The following is a 12952-nucleotide window of genomic DNA, read 5'->3' on the forward strand; positions in this document are numbered from 1 at the left end:
ACCGAAGCCTGGTGAGGAACCTGTTAAGGTGGGTTGGAGGACCAGCTGACCAGGAACAGCCACATGGCGCCCTTGTGGCTCTTTGGGTTGGAAGGGGCGTGGGTAACGATTACAGTAGGTGGGATCACTGCTCCCATCAGGTGGAAATAGGTTTTTTCCCAGGCATTACAGCATGAAGTGATGTCTGCACCTCTATGAGGCATCAACCAAAGGAATGACTCCTTTGGATTTGGAACTTACGCTTTAATACCTGGACCAAATTTCCTGGACCAAATTCTAAGGCATTTTAGCCGTTCTGAAAGCTAATGTGTCTGTTAGCCAGTGTAAACTTTTAAAATTTCTAAGTGTGAGAGAAACATACTAACATGAATAGCCTTACAATTCAACTTTTTAGCCATAATCTACTTTCTAAATGTGGGTTTATTAATGATCCCTTAGAACATTCCCGTACAAGAGAGAGCTTCTAGTCCCATGAGAACAAGAATTGAAAGGAGTTGGGTGTCTGGGTGGAAACGAGTATGAGAAAACATAGGTAATGAACTTGGTGCTTTTGCCACAGTGCACAGACCCCAGGGGGGGAGATGGGCTCTTGGTAGGATGAGCCCCCCTGCCGGTAGGGGCACAATCTGGCCTTGTCCCCCCTGGGCCGGTGGAGGGGCTTGCGGCCCGTCCCCTCCCGCCCGCGTCGGGCCCTTCCCTGGAAGCGCGATCCTCTGTGTGCCACCCAGCGTCTCACGCAGCCCCTGGCTCTGACGTCTCGCAGCCGTGTTCTGTCTCCTCTCTCTGTTCTTCCCTGTTCTTCCCCTCTCACAGGCTGTGCGAAGTTTAACTGTACGTCTGAGCAGGTGACGTTCAAACCTGGTGGCAGGAGGACCCGATTTCTGAGTACGCCCTGCTTGGCTCTTTGTGTGTAACACCTTTACTCCTTCCTCGTCCTTGTGTTCTGCTGCTTGTTCTGATGTTTCACGCGGCCATTTTCATTTGTCTCTCTCTGTCATCTTCTCAGTGGCTTGGCTGCTCTGCTGTTACCCTCAGAAGTTTGGGTCTCTGTTAATTATGATAAAAGATGTAGAAATGATATTGGGTTTCTGTAAACTTCAGAATAACTTTCTAGTGGAATCGCCTCTTCATGGGCCCAGGACAGAGGGTAGACGTGCTGTCCAGGTTGTGGAGACCGTCGGGTCTGGTAGCACAAGGAGGCTGGGCTCACGGTCCTGCTCAGCGTTAGAAGTCACAGAAAGCACTCGACCACTGATGCAGGTGAAAGTTACCCCCTTTTTCTGTTCTTTTTCAGAGTAGTTTGGAATCTTTTTATCTCAATTAGGCGCAAACGTCTACCAGTTGAAAAGATGCTAGAATCTCTTCCTTGGATGCTTTCTCCACCACTAACCTCTAACTCTGTAAAATCAGTATTTCAAAAAGGGCTTCAGTGTAATTCTTCTTATAAGGCTTATTAAAGACTGAAGCCCACATTTGCAGTAACATGGATGTCCCTGGAGAATGTCATTCTAAGTGAAGTAAGCCAGAAAGAGAAAGAAAAATACCATATGAGATCGCTCATATGTGGAATCTAAAAAAAGAACAAAAAAACATAAATACAAAACAGATACAGACTCATAGACATAGAATACAAACTTATGGTTGCCAAGGGGGCGGGGGGTGGGAAGGGACAGACTGGGATTTCAAAATGTAGAATAGATAAACAAGATAATACTGTACAGCACAGGGAAATATATATACAAGATCTTGTGGTAGCTCACAGCGAAAAAAAATGTGACAATGAATATATGTATGTTCATGTATAACTGAAAAATTGTGCTGGAAAAAAAAAAAAAAAGACCGAAGCCCAGCATCTGCATGCAGAAATGGGCTTTTAACAAAATCACTGGGATTTCCCAGCCCTCTTGGCAAAAACAAGGCATGAGAGCAGGTCACCCAGTGTCTCCAGCCCATCTCCCCTCGTGGGAAACCAAGTGGTCCTACATGCACCAGATGAGACCCCGCCTGCACACAAGGCGCAGGACCCTGGGGAGACACGCTGCCTCTGATTGGCCGGGGCCTACTTGGCACATGCAGGTAGTCAGCACACACATGTGGAAATAAATTTTTACAACAAAAGGTTCAGGTAGAAAACTGCTTTGTTAAGAGTTTAGATCAAGATCTTTCTTCTCTGTTAAGGCCTCAAACTTCTGATGTGGTCATTGAAGTGCTTTTTAAGTGCATGTGCAAGGCCATTGCTGTTTCTGAGTGTGGCTCAGAGGTCCTTGGGCCTCACAGAGCACTAGGCCAGGGCTGTTTCACAAAGAAGGAGGTGGAAGGCATTACCCAGTTTGGTAGATTGTTGAGCACTCAGAGCAATAGCTTTTCTGGTTACAGTGGGCTGGACGAAGAATATTAGCTCCTTGATGCTTCCGTAAGCATTTAATTTACATGTCCAGCTCAAAAAATGACAAGACATGAGCAGGAGACAGGTGTTTTGAAGTAGAAGGTGACATGTCAGGCCTGTGGTAACGCAGTCTGAAACATCTAAGAGGGAGAGAACCAGGGTTTTTTTCTGAAGGAAGTAGAACGTGGCAGGTGCCACGACTTCAGGTGACTCAGGAAATTCTCATCACTCGCAAAGGTAGGTGTTGGTCACATGAAAGTGGTTAGAAGTACGAAGTCTGAACTGAGAGCCCTACCTCTGTTGAAGGCACGTCCGTCAGGACACGTTACATCATCCTTGGTGAACAAATCGCAAGAGGCAGGTGTCTTTCAAGCAAAGATGGGAAGAGAACGGGCTCATGGGCGCGGGGTCTTCACTAGTTTGGGATGCATCACTCTGTGCTCTCAAAGTAGATAATGGTTTGGAAGCACGGCTTGGCTTAATGCTTTATTTATGTTCAAAAGTTGCTTATTTTCCACGTACTTTTAAAGATTTTTCTAGAGGGGAAGGGGTTAGTACATATGCCCAGGATGTGGAAATACATTAGCCAATTTTAAGTGAAACTGTAACGGTGGTGCTGTCAGTCAGCCTCCTGTGGTTTAACTGAGTGCTTTGTGACAACCCAGCGGGAGAAACAGAAAGTGGGACGGGGACGGTGCCGAGGATGCTTGGGTATTTGAAGTTCAAGCAGTGAGACCTGGGAGAGCAGGGTTCCTCCCCGGCCCGGAACCTCGATGCAGGGCATTACTCTCTTCAGCACAGAGACTGGGTGTGGAAACTCAGCCTCTGTCAGCCAGGTACCACAGGGCACCACGCTAAGGCCAGCAGCCCGTGAGATCCATCCCGCAGCACGGCGTCTGTGGCAGGCTCCTGGGTCCGTCCAGGCTGTCTCCCCTTCTGCTTTCTCTTGCTGGGATTTGGTGTGCTGTTTGGAGATTCTAAACATGTAAACTGATGCTTCTTTATCTTTAACACATTGCTCTCTTTTTGTGCTTCAGGGAAGATGGTGAAAAAAGTCTGTCCTTGCAACCAGCTCTGTAGTAATTATCTTTTCTTTCTGTTACTTCCGGTCCTTGATTGCAAGCCTGTTGCCCTTGAGTTCTTTGAACCCTGAAGCCTCACGACTCCCGGATTCCCAGCCCCCATCTGGCTAGTCCTGCTCCCTTTTCTGGTGTCTTTTTAACATACTCAGTTGTTGCCACTGGCGGTCCTTACAGATTCAAGGTCACCTCCTAGTCAGTACTCTCAGTGATGGCCCAGTGCACCTGGCTCTGGGCCGGTTTTGGGTGGGGGATGCCCACGGATCCACGTAGAGGATCAGGGATGCCTGGCTCCTCAGGGAGAGAGTCCTTAAGTCAGAAACACTGTATGCTGCTGGAAAGTCAGCAGGGGTCACGGCGTGCGAGAGGCCCCGCCCTCACGTAGCCTGCTGAGGCGGGGACGCCGCCTGTGGACGAGCGGCTCCTCATGAAAGTGCAGACAGTGCAACCACCCAGCAGGCCTCTGAGAGGTGCCGCCAGAAGGCTGTGCCTGGGAGACTGGGCGTGACTGTGAGGCTGTTGCTGCCAGGCCCCAGCGGCGCGGGGCAGTGGGGGGGGAGGGGGAACGCGCTACAGCTGGAGGGCGTCAGAAAGGGCCTTTCTGCCAGTAAAGCTGCACCACTCTCAGAGCCTTTCAGCAGAGCTGAAAAGGGCTCGAGGGCTAGAGGGCTGGCCCCTCGGGAAGGCACGCAGCGCGGTGGGAAGCTCTGAGTAGTCTGCTTACCCTCTGACACTGGACCAAGCCCACTAGCCCTTCTCCTAGGTTTCATCAGCCAAGTCAGCTTCTCCTGGGAGTTCACTTCTGGTCAGAAAGGGATGTATTTGTCTCCTTTAGTGGGAAACCCTGTTTTCAGCAGCCAGAATAAGCAGGTTGCCTGTAGGGCTGACTCTGCCTCGTGGTATAAACCCCACTTTCAGAATCCAGTGTTGTGTAACACAGACTAAAATGAAAAATGAAGTTTGGCTTTAAAGGGGCCTCACAGCATCAAAGGCGACGAGCATGGGTCTAGCAGGTGTGGCTCCAGTGTGAACAGTTGTGAACAGCGGGGTTCACCTCAGCCAGCTTCTGTATTTGGCTTTTGACGGCTCTGCTCACTGGGGGTTATTTGTGTGTCGTTTGAATTGTCTCACCCGCCATCCAGCTCACCGGGCGGTGGTCATTCGGATGGGGTGGTCCTCATGCATGTGATGTGCCCGTGGTCATGACTGCCCTCCTCCCTGCCTGTGCTCCCCACCCGTCCCGCATCCCTCCTGCTGTTCCCTGTGCTTGTCCACTTCTCACCTGGGTTTCCTGCTCCCACCGGGGGCAGTAGCGGCCCTGGGGCTCCGGCGCTGAGATGGGAGCTGACGCACACGGGGCAGTGGGTCCCTGTCTTGCCATGGTGGTGGAAGCATGTGACCTCCTCACTTCGCAGCTTCACCCCAGAACTGGGTGCTGCTCTGGCACAGATATGCTGGTGTGTGCCATCCCGGGCGCCTCGAGACAGCAGCGGGCGACAGAGGGCTCTCGGGTGGCAGGGCTGCTTCAGGTGTGCTGCTGGGCTCTGGAGCTGCTCTGGCCTGGAGAGCAGGAAGACGGCTGCATTTCCGTACCCGCCCCAGCATTGTGTGGCTGTCTCAAGTCCTGGGGCTCACGACTCACTCTGGTAGTTCTCGTTTATTCTGCAGCAAATGTGAGATCTGGTAAGACAGGGGGGATGAGGGGAGAAACAAGCCCATGACTCTTCTTTCCCTCTCCCCCAACTCGCCTCTTCGAACCTCCTTCAGTGTGCCCGCCAGCAGAGCCGAAATCAGGCAGGACACAGACTCCTTTCTTTCTTGTCAAACCGTAGAGCTAGAATTCCTTCATCACAGCCCCAGAGCTTCCTCCTCCCCTGTGCACCCCCTCCTCAGCTGGGCATTCCTGCTGCGCCCACCCAAGGTGCTTGCTCTTCCGGGAAGAGGGGGAAAGGTGAGAATCCTTGAACCAGTTGAAACTGAAGTGTCACCTCCAGGAAGCCATGTGGTCCTGGAGTTGAAAGGCTCGGGTACACCACAGAACTTCCTTGTGAGTCCTCCTCGTTCTTTACTCACAGGAAGTTGGGAGAGGTTGAAGCCTTCGCTCTCCCAAGTGTATGTCTGCAGTTCGTGTCCATGGGTCCGGGGGGAAAGTGTGTGACCAGAGCATCCTTTCTCATCGCCCTCCTGAGAAGGAGCGGCTGAGGACCGTGACAGTACCCTGTGGTTTGGGAGCCCATCTTTCCCCCGGCCTGTCTGCGCTTTCCTTTAACTGCGACATGACCCCTGCCCCGTGCTCGAGGGATCCTCTTCTTTTGCCCTGTTCTGCAACATTCCAGAGCAGCCAGCCTCGCTGGCCACTCCGCACAGCCCTCCTCAGAGCGATACCAAGAGCAGAGGCCGGCGGAGAGTGTCCGCCCTCCCTGAGGCTGTGAGAACGGGCAGAAGGAGGGCCCTGCCCTTGGTGCCGTCCCTCATCCTGAGTTGTTCAGCCTCGGCTGTCACTCCTGAGGCGCACCGTCCCCATTACCCTGTGACACCAGAACATTTAGCTAAACGAGACCAGAGCCCCCCTTTGTCGCATGGCTTCCCAGTTCATCCTCCCCATTCCGCGCCTTGCCATTCATCGTCCTGTGAGGCCGTCCTTCCCCTTGAAGTTACAACTCAAGCACCTTTTAATGGTTGTCCTCTGTGGCTTCTGACTCCAGGGACCAGCAGCACCAACACTGTCGGGGGAGCCACGAACAGCCAGGCTGCCCCAGCCCAGCCTCCTGCCATGGCGTCCAGCAGGAAGGGCACCTTCACCGATGACCTGCACAAGCTGGTGGACAACTGGGCCCGGGACGCCATGAGTCTCTCAGGCAGGAGAGGGAGCAAAGGGCACACGAGCTACGAGGTGAGTCTCCCTGACATCAGAGCATCACTGCACACACCTGAGTCACGCCCGCCTCCTCTGTCAGTAGGTCACCAGCTTTAGAACTGTCCAAAAAACAAGACAGCGCGCCCACATCCCCTTTTAGCTTTCTTTCCCTGAGTCCCTCGCTCCCATCGGTCAACGTTTTTCCTCCCTTTCCTTCAACACCTGAACTGCACGCGCACATGCACGGCTCCGGTACTTGGTGAGCACATAGCCGCCAGTCACCGTGGAAGGCTTGGTTTTCACTGTCCTTGTAAGATCATCGCAGCCCAGGTCCGCCCTGTCGCGCCCACGCCGAACCTCACGTGGCACCGTTCTGTCCGCAGGGCCCTGGCATGGCGAGGAAGTTCTCCGCGCCCGGTCAGCTGTGCGTCTCCATGACCTCAAACCTGGGCAGCTCTGCCCCCATCGCTGCGGCATCAGCTACCTCTCTGGCTCACTTCACCAAGTCCATGTGCCCCCCGCAGCAGTACGGCTTCCCAGCTCCCCCCTTTGGCACGCAGTGGAGCGGGACGGGTGGCCCAGCACCACAGCCGCTTAGCCAGTTCCAGCCTGTGGGAACTGCGTCCTTGCAGAATTTCAACATCAGCAGTTTGCAGAAATCCATCAGCAACCCCCCAGGTTCCAACCTGCGGACCACTTAGACCTAGAGACACCCGCCGAGTAGGTTTGGGGGCAGGAGGTGGAACGGTGGGGGGTGGGGGGTGGGGTGGGAAAGTAGCCTATATACTAACTACTAGTGCTGCACTTAACTGGTTATTTCAGACAGGAATGTGTCCATGCCGCTTAGAGCCCTCTGAGTGGGGACTGTCCCTCTGCTGTCACTGTTCTCTGCAGTGGGATGAGAAGGGAAGAGCAGCTTTCTCGTGTATGCTTTGTTGTTTATCTTTACCCAACAGCGAGCGCTGGGAAAGGCAGTCAGTCCTCTCTGTCAGAAAGCCACTAGAGAGCACAGCAGGAGAGCTGAGGCTGTCTGCGTTTTCAAGCAGTGGGGCTCTTAATTTTGGTACCCACCCCAAATTCTTTATTCCCTCAAGAATCTAAATCACAAGACAAAAAAAACAAAACAAAACCAAAAAGGATTGGGTTCTCTCCTACCACCACCCCCCCCCCGCCCCCCGGTCAGCTCTTCAGAGCCCAGCGAGGACACCAGGGGACTGAGGCCTCAGCCCTTCCTTACGATAGGTCATTAGTGCTTTAAGCAAATGGTATTCGCAGCTTTGACTGCAGCATTAGCAATTAGGAAAAGAATTTAAGTTCCCTGCGGACATGTAACTTTGCCATCAGTTTTGATGTGGAAACACTGTGATATTATATAAATGTTGTTGGACAACAGTAGTTTTAAGAGTAAAGTATGAAAGGTTTAAGAAGTTGAAAAAGGCTAGCTCTGTCCTTTACTTACTGAGACTTTTAACTTTCTCCTTTGTATTTCCATTGTATTAAATAAATAAATAAATGTGAATGTAAAATTGTATAAATTACTGTACTTGAACACTTGTGTTCTCCCAGTACTGCTCGCTGGACGTTTTAGTGCCTTGGACTTCTTCTGTTGCTTCTGCCATTAGCATCGCCTTCTCATCTGACCCCAGTCAGCAAAGGGCATGTGGAAGGAAGTCTCGGGTCTGCGCGACCCCAGCTGTGGACTCTTGCCATAAGGAAACTGAGGTTTTTGTTTTGGTTTTTGTTTTTTCTCCAAGTCATTCAGCAGTTTTGTCTAGAGCAGGTGTAAGATGAGCAAGGTGAGAAGTTGACGTCAGTGGTTAAAAGCAGAAAACTGTTTCAGGATAAGTGAGGAGAGGGGTATTGTAACAAAACTGGGTGATTTAAAAGATTAAGGGTGGCGTGTGGTAAGTGATGAAAGAAACAAAGACTAAAGAACAGGAGGACAAACCTGCCTGAAGGCCTGTGGATGCCACGAGCCTTCCCTCCTTGAGCTGGGCTCGAGCAGACCAGACCTGAAGTGGCTGAATGAAAAGGGCAGGTGAGGGCTGGACGGGATGTGTGATCGTGAGAAGTCACAGGGGGAGGAAGTTGCTCTAAGAAAAGTCATTTGGATTGCTTCCCTCTTGTTGCAAACGGACCGTGCGTTTCTCGGCCTGGGTACTGCAGTCTGTGGAGAGTGGGCCTGCGTCTGAAGGAAGCGTTGTGAGAAAGAGTGCTTATTCCTGTCCATTTGCCACATGATGCCCGAGTGGTTGCAGGATCATAACCTCTTGTGCCACCTTTAGAATTACAACGGATGTTCTCGCACTTTCACATAAACTGCAACCAGCCAGTGTTACTCAGTGCTGTGCCTGCTTGTAATGGGCAGTTGTGTTCTTCTTGGAGCTTTCAGGAGATACTCTCCTAATTGGCTGTGTTTGAGATCCTTATTCTCTCGGAAGATGGGGAAATAAGCCAAGACTCCTAATTCTTGGGGTGCTTCTCCTCTTGACTCTCGAGCTGGGAAACTGACACGTTTCCAGCCTCTTACCCACCTCAGTGGCTCATCCCAGGAGCCGCCATGGCAGGAGGACCCTGGTTGGCTATCCTGTCCTGTCCTGTCCTGTCCGTCACTGGCCATTTTCTTAAGATCACCAAGGCCCCAAAGATGCAAATGAAAGCTAAAGAGTTTAGGAAGGTGGGAGAAGGGCAGGCATTCCAAGCTCTGCTTCCGATCCTGAGGGAGATGGTAGGAGTCAGGACAGGACAAGGTGCCAAGGAAATAGGTCCCTGACACCTGAGACGGAGGAGGCAGTGCTTGGTACCAGAGGGATGAGGGAGCCAGGTGCAGCACGTGACTGTTATTTTGGTTTAATCATTCTGAGATCTTCACTCACATGTGGAAAGTAAGAACTGGTTTTATTTACTGTTGATTTTTTTCCCTCCTGTGGATGAAATAACTGAGGCCTAGAGGAATGAACTAGTGCTACTGAACTGTCTAAATTATTTTTGTGTTAATAGTACACTTTGAGCATCTTTTTCCACATTAAAAAACAACTTTCTGAATTATAAATGTTTTCCTTACATTATTTAACAATGTACACTGTTTAAAAAACAAATAAACTGAACTGAAACCTTGGGGATTCCTGTGCGTTTGGCACTAACCCGGGGGGTGCGCTTCCTGCTTCGGTTTGTTACCTTTGTAGACATACTTGAGACCTTCAAATAAACCAGACTTGCTTTTGTTGAGCTGTGGGGTTTCATTTCCAGCAATGCCTTTTTCATGGTCTCGGCAGCTCTGATTTGACTTGTGTGCAGTTTATAACTGGATTCCTAATTCCAGGATCTTTCTTAAGCGGCACTTCTCCCTCAACTAAGATGCTGCAGACAAGGAGATTTTTTTTTTTCTGAAGACAGTGGTGAGGATATCGAAATCAAAAGCTGAATATATGACCCAATCTGTGCAACAGCAGGTGAGGTCAAGGGAGGCAGGGAGAGCCCCAGCCTCTTTGCCATCTGGAGGCACACCAGGGCCCAGGGGCCCCATGTGCCCAGGGCCACAGCTTCCTGCGAGTGGGTCTGTGATCCAACAAGTAATAAAAGCCACCATTTCAAGATTAAAAGCACAGCCCAAAAGGGTCCTTGGAAAGTAAAACTGCACATTCATTACTTGGAGGAAAGAGTTATGAACATCTCAACACTATGAATAAAGAATTTGTGCCGAGGTGGGTTCTAGCTCACATCTGCAACAGGCGAATGTGAACAGCTACTTAGGTCATGGGTGGGGCTCTCTTTGCACATAAAAATTATGTCTCTGCTGTAGTCTGTTAAGTGTGTGATAGTGTTGTATCTAAAACAATATATACTTTAAAATGCCGTTGGGAAAATTCTTGACACAGGGTTGCCAGAAGCCTTCGATTTGTTTAAAAAACCCCACAATATCTGCAAAGTGCAATTAAGAGAGGTATGCCTGCATTATGTTACAAAGGATTTATTTTGCTGTCTTAAAATGCCTTTTCTTTGGTCTTAGATGATTATTTCCTTGACTAGGAGACGTCACGAACGGCAGACTGGGGCCTGTCGGAGAAGGCGGCAGCCGCACAAGGCAGCATCAGGAGCGTGCCGCCCTCCGGGGCGGGAGCTCGGCTCATCCGCGGCGTCCTGCTGAGGCTGGTGCCCAGGAGCAAGGAGCCATGGGGGCTCCTAGAATTTCTGTCTTCACCAACGTGACAGCTCAGCAGTCAACAGTGAGGAGCCTCAAGGACCAAAGAAGAGGGGTTTCGTCTCGGCAGAGCTGCCCGCTGCACGTGTGACATGCTTCTGTGAAGTGCTCGTGTCCGGCCACCGGGCTCTGTCTGCAGCAGGTTCCAGGAGCCGCAGCCTCTGGTCAAGTTCAGAGTGAAGCAAGGCAAACGCCTGGAAGTAAAGCTCATTCCCCAGGAACGACGAGTCATTTCACGCCCACGAAGTCTGACCATCCCTCCATGACAGTCCAGTGAGGTGACCTGTGCCTCGGTTAAGACGGCTCCAGTTTCCTTTTCTTCATGTCCTGGTTCTTCCTAGAGGAGTCACAGTCTCCTGTGGGAGAGAAAGTCATTTAAATGTAGCTGCCGTGACTTTAAAATGAGGAACGAAGTGATAGCTAATACTTTGCGAATTGTATTAGCTAGCGATCCTGCTTCAGACTAAAAGCGCGGGGGTAAAAACTGCCACGAGCAAGACCGAGCGCACGGCGAGCCCCAGACCAAGCTGCGCTGGGAGCCACAGGGGCCACACTCTACCAGGAAGGCTCCTCACGCAGCGCTTAAGCGCCCCCCACTGTGGGGGGCTACTCCCCGAGTCGCGGCCCAGAGGAGGCTTGGAGCTCTTGAAATAGCCGCCCTGCTCTCTCACTGCTGTCTCTGGCGTGGGTCCCTCCGGCTTCTTAAAACAGAGTGTCATCCTTCCTCTAAAACTCACAGAATGAGGCCCAGGCTCTCCCTTCAGTCCCTGCTCCTAAAACGCTTTGCTACCTGTTGGTTGCTGGTTCGGGTTATAGGTTTGGAGGTGCCAGGGTCCAGGTTTTGCTGGTGGATCCTGGTGGTAAAGGCTTTGTGGGGTCCTGCTCTGGGTCTCCACCTGGTTCTTCAGGACTGAGGTGGCAGGAGTCTGCGGTGGTTGTGGTTTAGACGAGGGCTTGACCACACTGTCCCCTGCATCTGGAGCCAGGTCCCATAGTTCAAGACTGTCTGCAAGGACAGAGGACACGGGAGGATGTAGCCTTTGCACAGGAAGTGCTGGAGAAAACAGGTCGTAAGAAATCGCACGTCACAAGTGCCCCACAGCGGTGTCTGGAATTGCTCTTCCCCAACCCCGAAGAGTGGGTTCTCCGAGCGTGTCTGCGGTTAGGACAGGAGAGGAGCTGAGTGTGTGCGATCGCGGCGGTCAGAACTGCCATCCGTCCACTTGGGCCCTCCCTCTACAGAGCGGATGGAAGTCAGGTATCTGTGATGCTAAGACTCCAGGGCTTCATGGGTGCTTACTGATGAGTACCGAGGCCGTTCCGGCAGCCCCACTGACCTGTGAGGACGTCTGTCTGGGCTCCTGGCTCTGAGACCGCAGCTCCGGGGGCACCGTGCTCGGCAGGAGGCACCAGCGGCGCCGCTGCAGAGAGAGGACGGAGCTCAGAGCCACAGCCGGCGGGGAGGCGGCCGCGGGCCGGCGCGGCGTTAACGGCGCAGCGCGGCCTGGATGGCTCCGGACGCCGCGTCCCAGGCCCGCCTACAGAGCTGCGTAAAATGGGGTTGCCAATACTGTTTTTCTCGCCGTACTGGCGGAAGGGTTGTTTCTCCTCTCCCAGCAGAAGTAGAAGGGTTATTATGAGCCTTCCCATCTGGTTTTTACTTTTTGAAGCTATAAGCCTTGCTCAAACAGAATCTTAAGCAGAAACCAACATGTAAAACCAATATAACAGCTGTCGGTCTGACTGGGGGCGGGGGAAGCCCTGGCGGACGCCCCCTCCACCCCACACCCCCGGGGCCTCCGCGGCGGCACGCGCTGAGCCTCCGGTGTCGCGATGCTCACTAAGAACGCCCCCGGCACAGGCGGCCTGGGGTTCTGTCCTGCAGTAATTTCAGCCTGTCAATGCTGACGGCAATGCCAGAAACTAAACATAGAGCAAGCCCTCTTTCTTCATAATTTTTAGGGAGAAGCTGGGCAAAAATCCAGTTGCTCTTGGATAAGCCCCCTTTTTTCCCCCTACTCTCTGGGAAAGACTCCAAAAAAGAAAGTCTATCTACCACTCTCACTGAATGTGGACTCTAAAATGAAGTCCGATGGATAAAGGACTGCCGAAAACCCCTATTATCTTCAAATCCAACTTTGCTTTACGTTCAAAAACAGCTCAGAAAGGCTTTCTCCTGCAGACGTAGCCAAAGTAACAGAGGGTGAAGAAAAGTTCTGTACCCCGAGATGTCTAGTCCAGATTACGTCAAGGCCTGTGTCCTGCCCCCCAAGTCAGTGTCTTTAGTCGCGGGGAAATGCGTGGCAGGACGTCACGATCTGAATTCTTTGGCCTGGTCTGTCCTGCGCACACCTGGAGAGAAGTCCCGCTGAGTCCTGTTTGGACCCGACGCCCCCCACCCCGAGCCCCCGCCGGCCCCACTTGCGGCC

At 52.1% G+C, this 12952-nt stretch overlaps 2 protein-coding genes across 28 annotated transcripts in view; one reads left to right on the forward strand and one right to left on the reverse strand.

The window, feature by feature from the left end:
* Positions 1-9550, forward strand: part of WNK1 (WNK lysine deficient protein kinase 1) — a 118946-nt gene extending 109396 nt beyond the window's left edge. For 12 of the 19 annotated variants that reach the window (XM_032472811.1, XM_032472812.1, XM_032472815.1 and 9 more), the window contains 4 exons: positions 814-906; positions 3424-3465; positions 6171-6358; positions 6706-9550. In XM_032472811.1, the coding sequence (XP_032328702.1) occupies positions 814-906; positions 3424-3465; positions 6171-6358; positions 6706-7023 (641 nt within the window). In that variant the 3' untranslated portion in view covers positions 7024-9550. The remainder of the gene's footprint in view (positions 1-813; positions 907-3423; positions 3466-6170; positions 6359-6705) is intronic. The other 7 variants (XM_032472819.1, XM_032472826.1, XM_032472825.1 and 4 more) reach the window with 2 other exon arrangements.
* Positions 9551-10276: 726 nt separating this feature from the next.
* RAD52 (RAD52 homolog, DNA repair protein) overlaps positions 10277-12952 on the reverse strand; it is a 34559-nt gene continuing 31883 nt past the window's right edge. For 8 of the 9 annotated variants that reach the window (XM_032472838.1, XM_032472836.1, XM_032472832.1 and 5 more), the window contains 3 exons: positions 11861-11944; positions 11314-11577; positions 10277-10879 (listed from right to left, as the gene is read on the reverse strand). In XM_032472838.1, coding sequence (XP_032328729.1) covers positions 10818-10879; positions 11314-11577; positions 11861-11944 — 410 coding nt within the window. In that variant the 3' untranslated portion in view covers positions 10277-10817. The remainder of the gene's footprint in view (positions 10880-11313; positions 11578-11860; positions 11945-12952) is intronic. The other variant, XM_032472837.1, reaches the window with a different exon arrangement.

This window comes from Camelus ferus, chromosome 34 (genome assembly GCF_009834535.1).
Source record: "Camelus ferus isolate YT-003-E chromosome 34, BCGSAC_Cfer_1.0, whole genome shotgun sequence".
Taxonomy (NCBI): Eukaryota; Metazoa; Chordata; class Mammalia; order Artiodactyla; family Camelidae; genus Camelus; species Camelus ferus.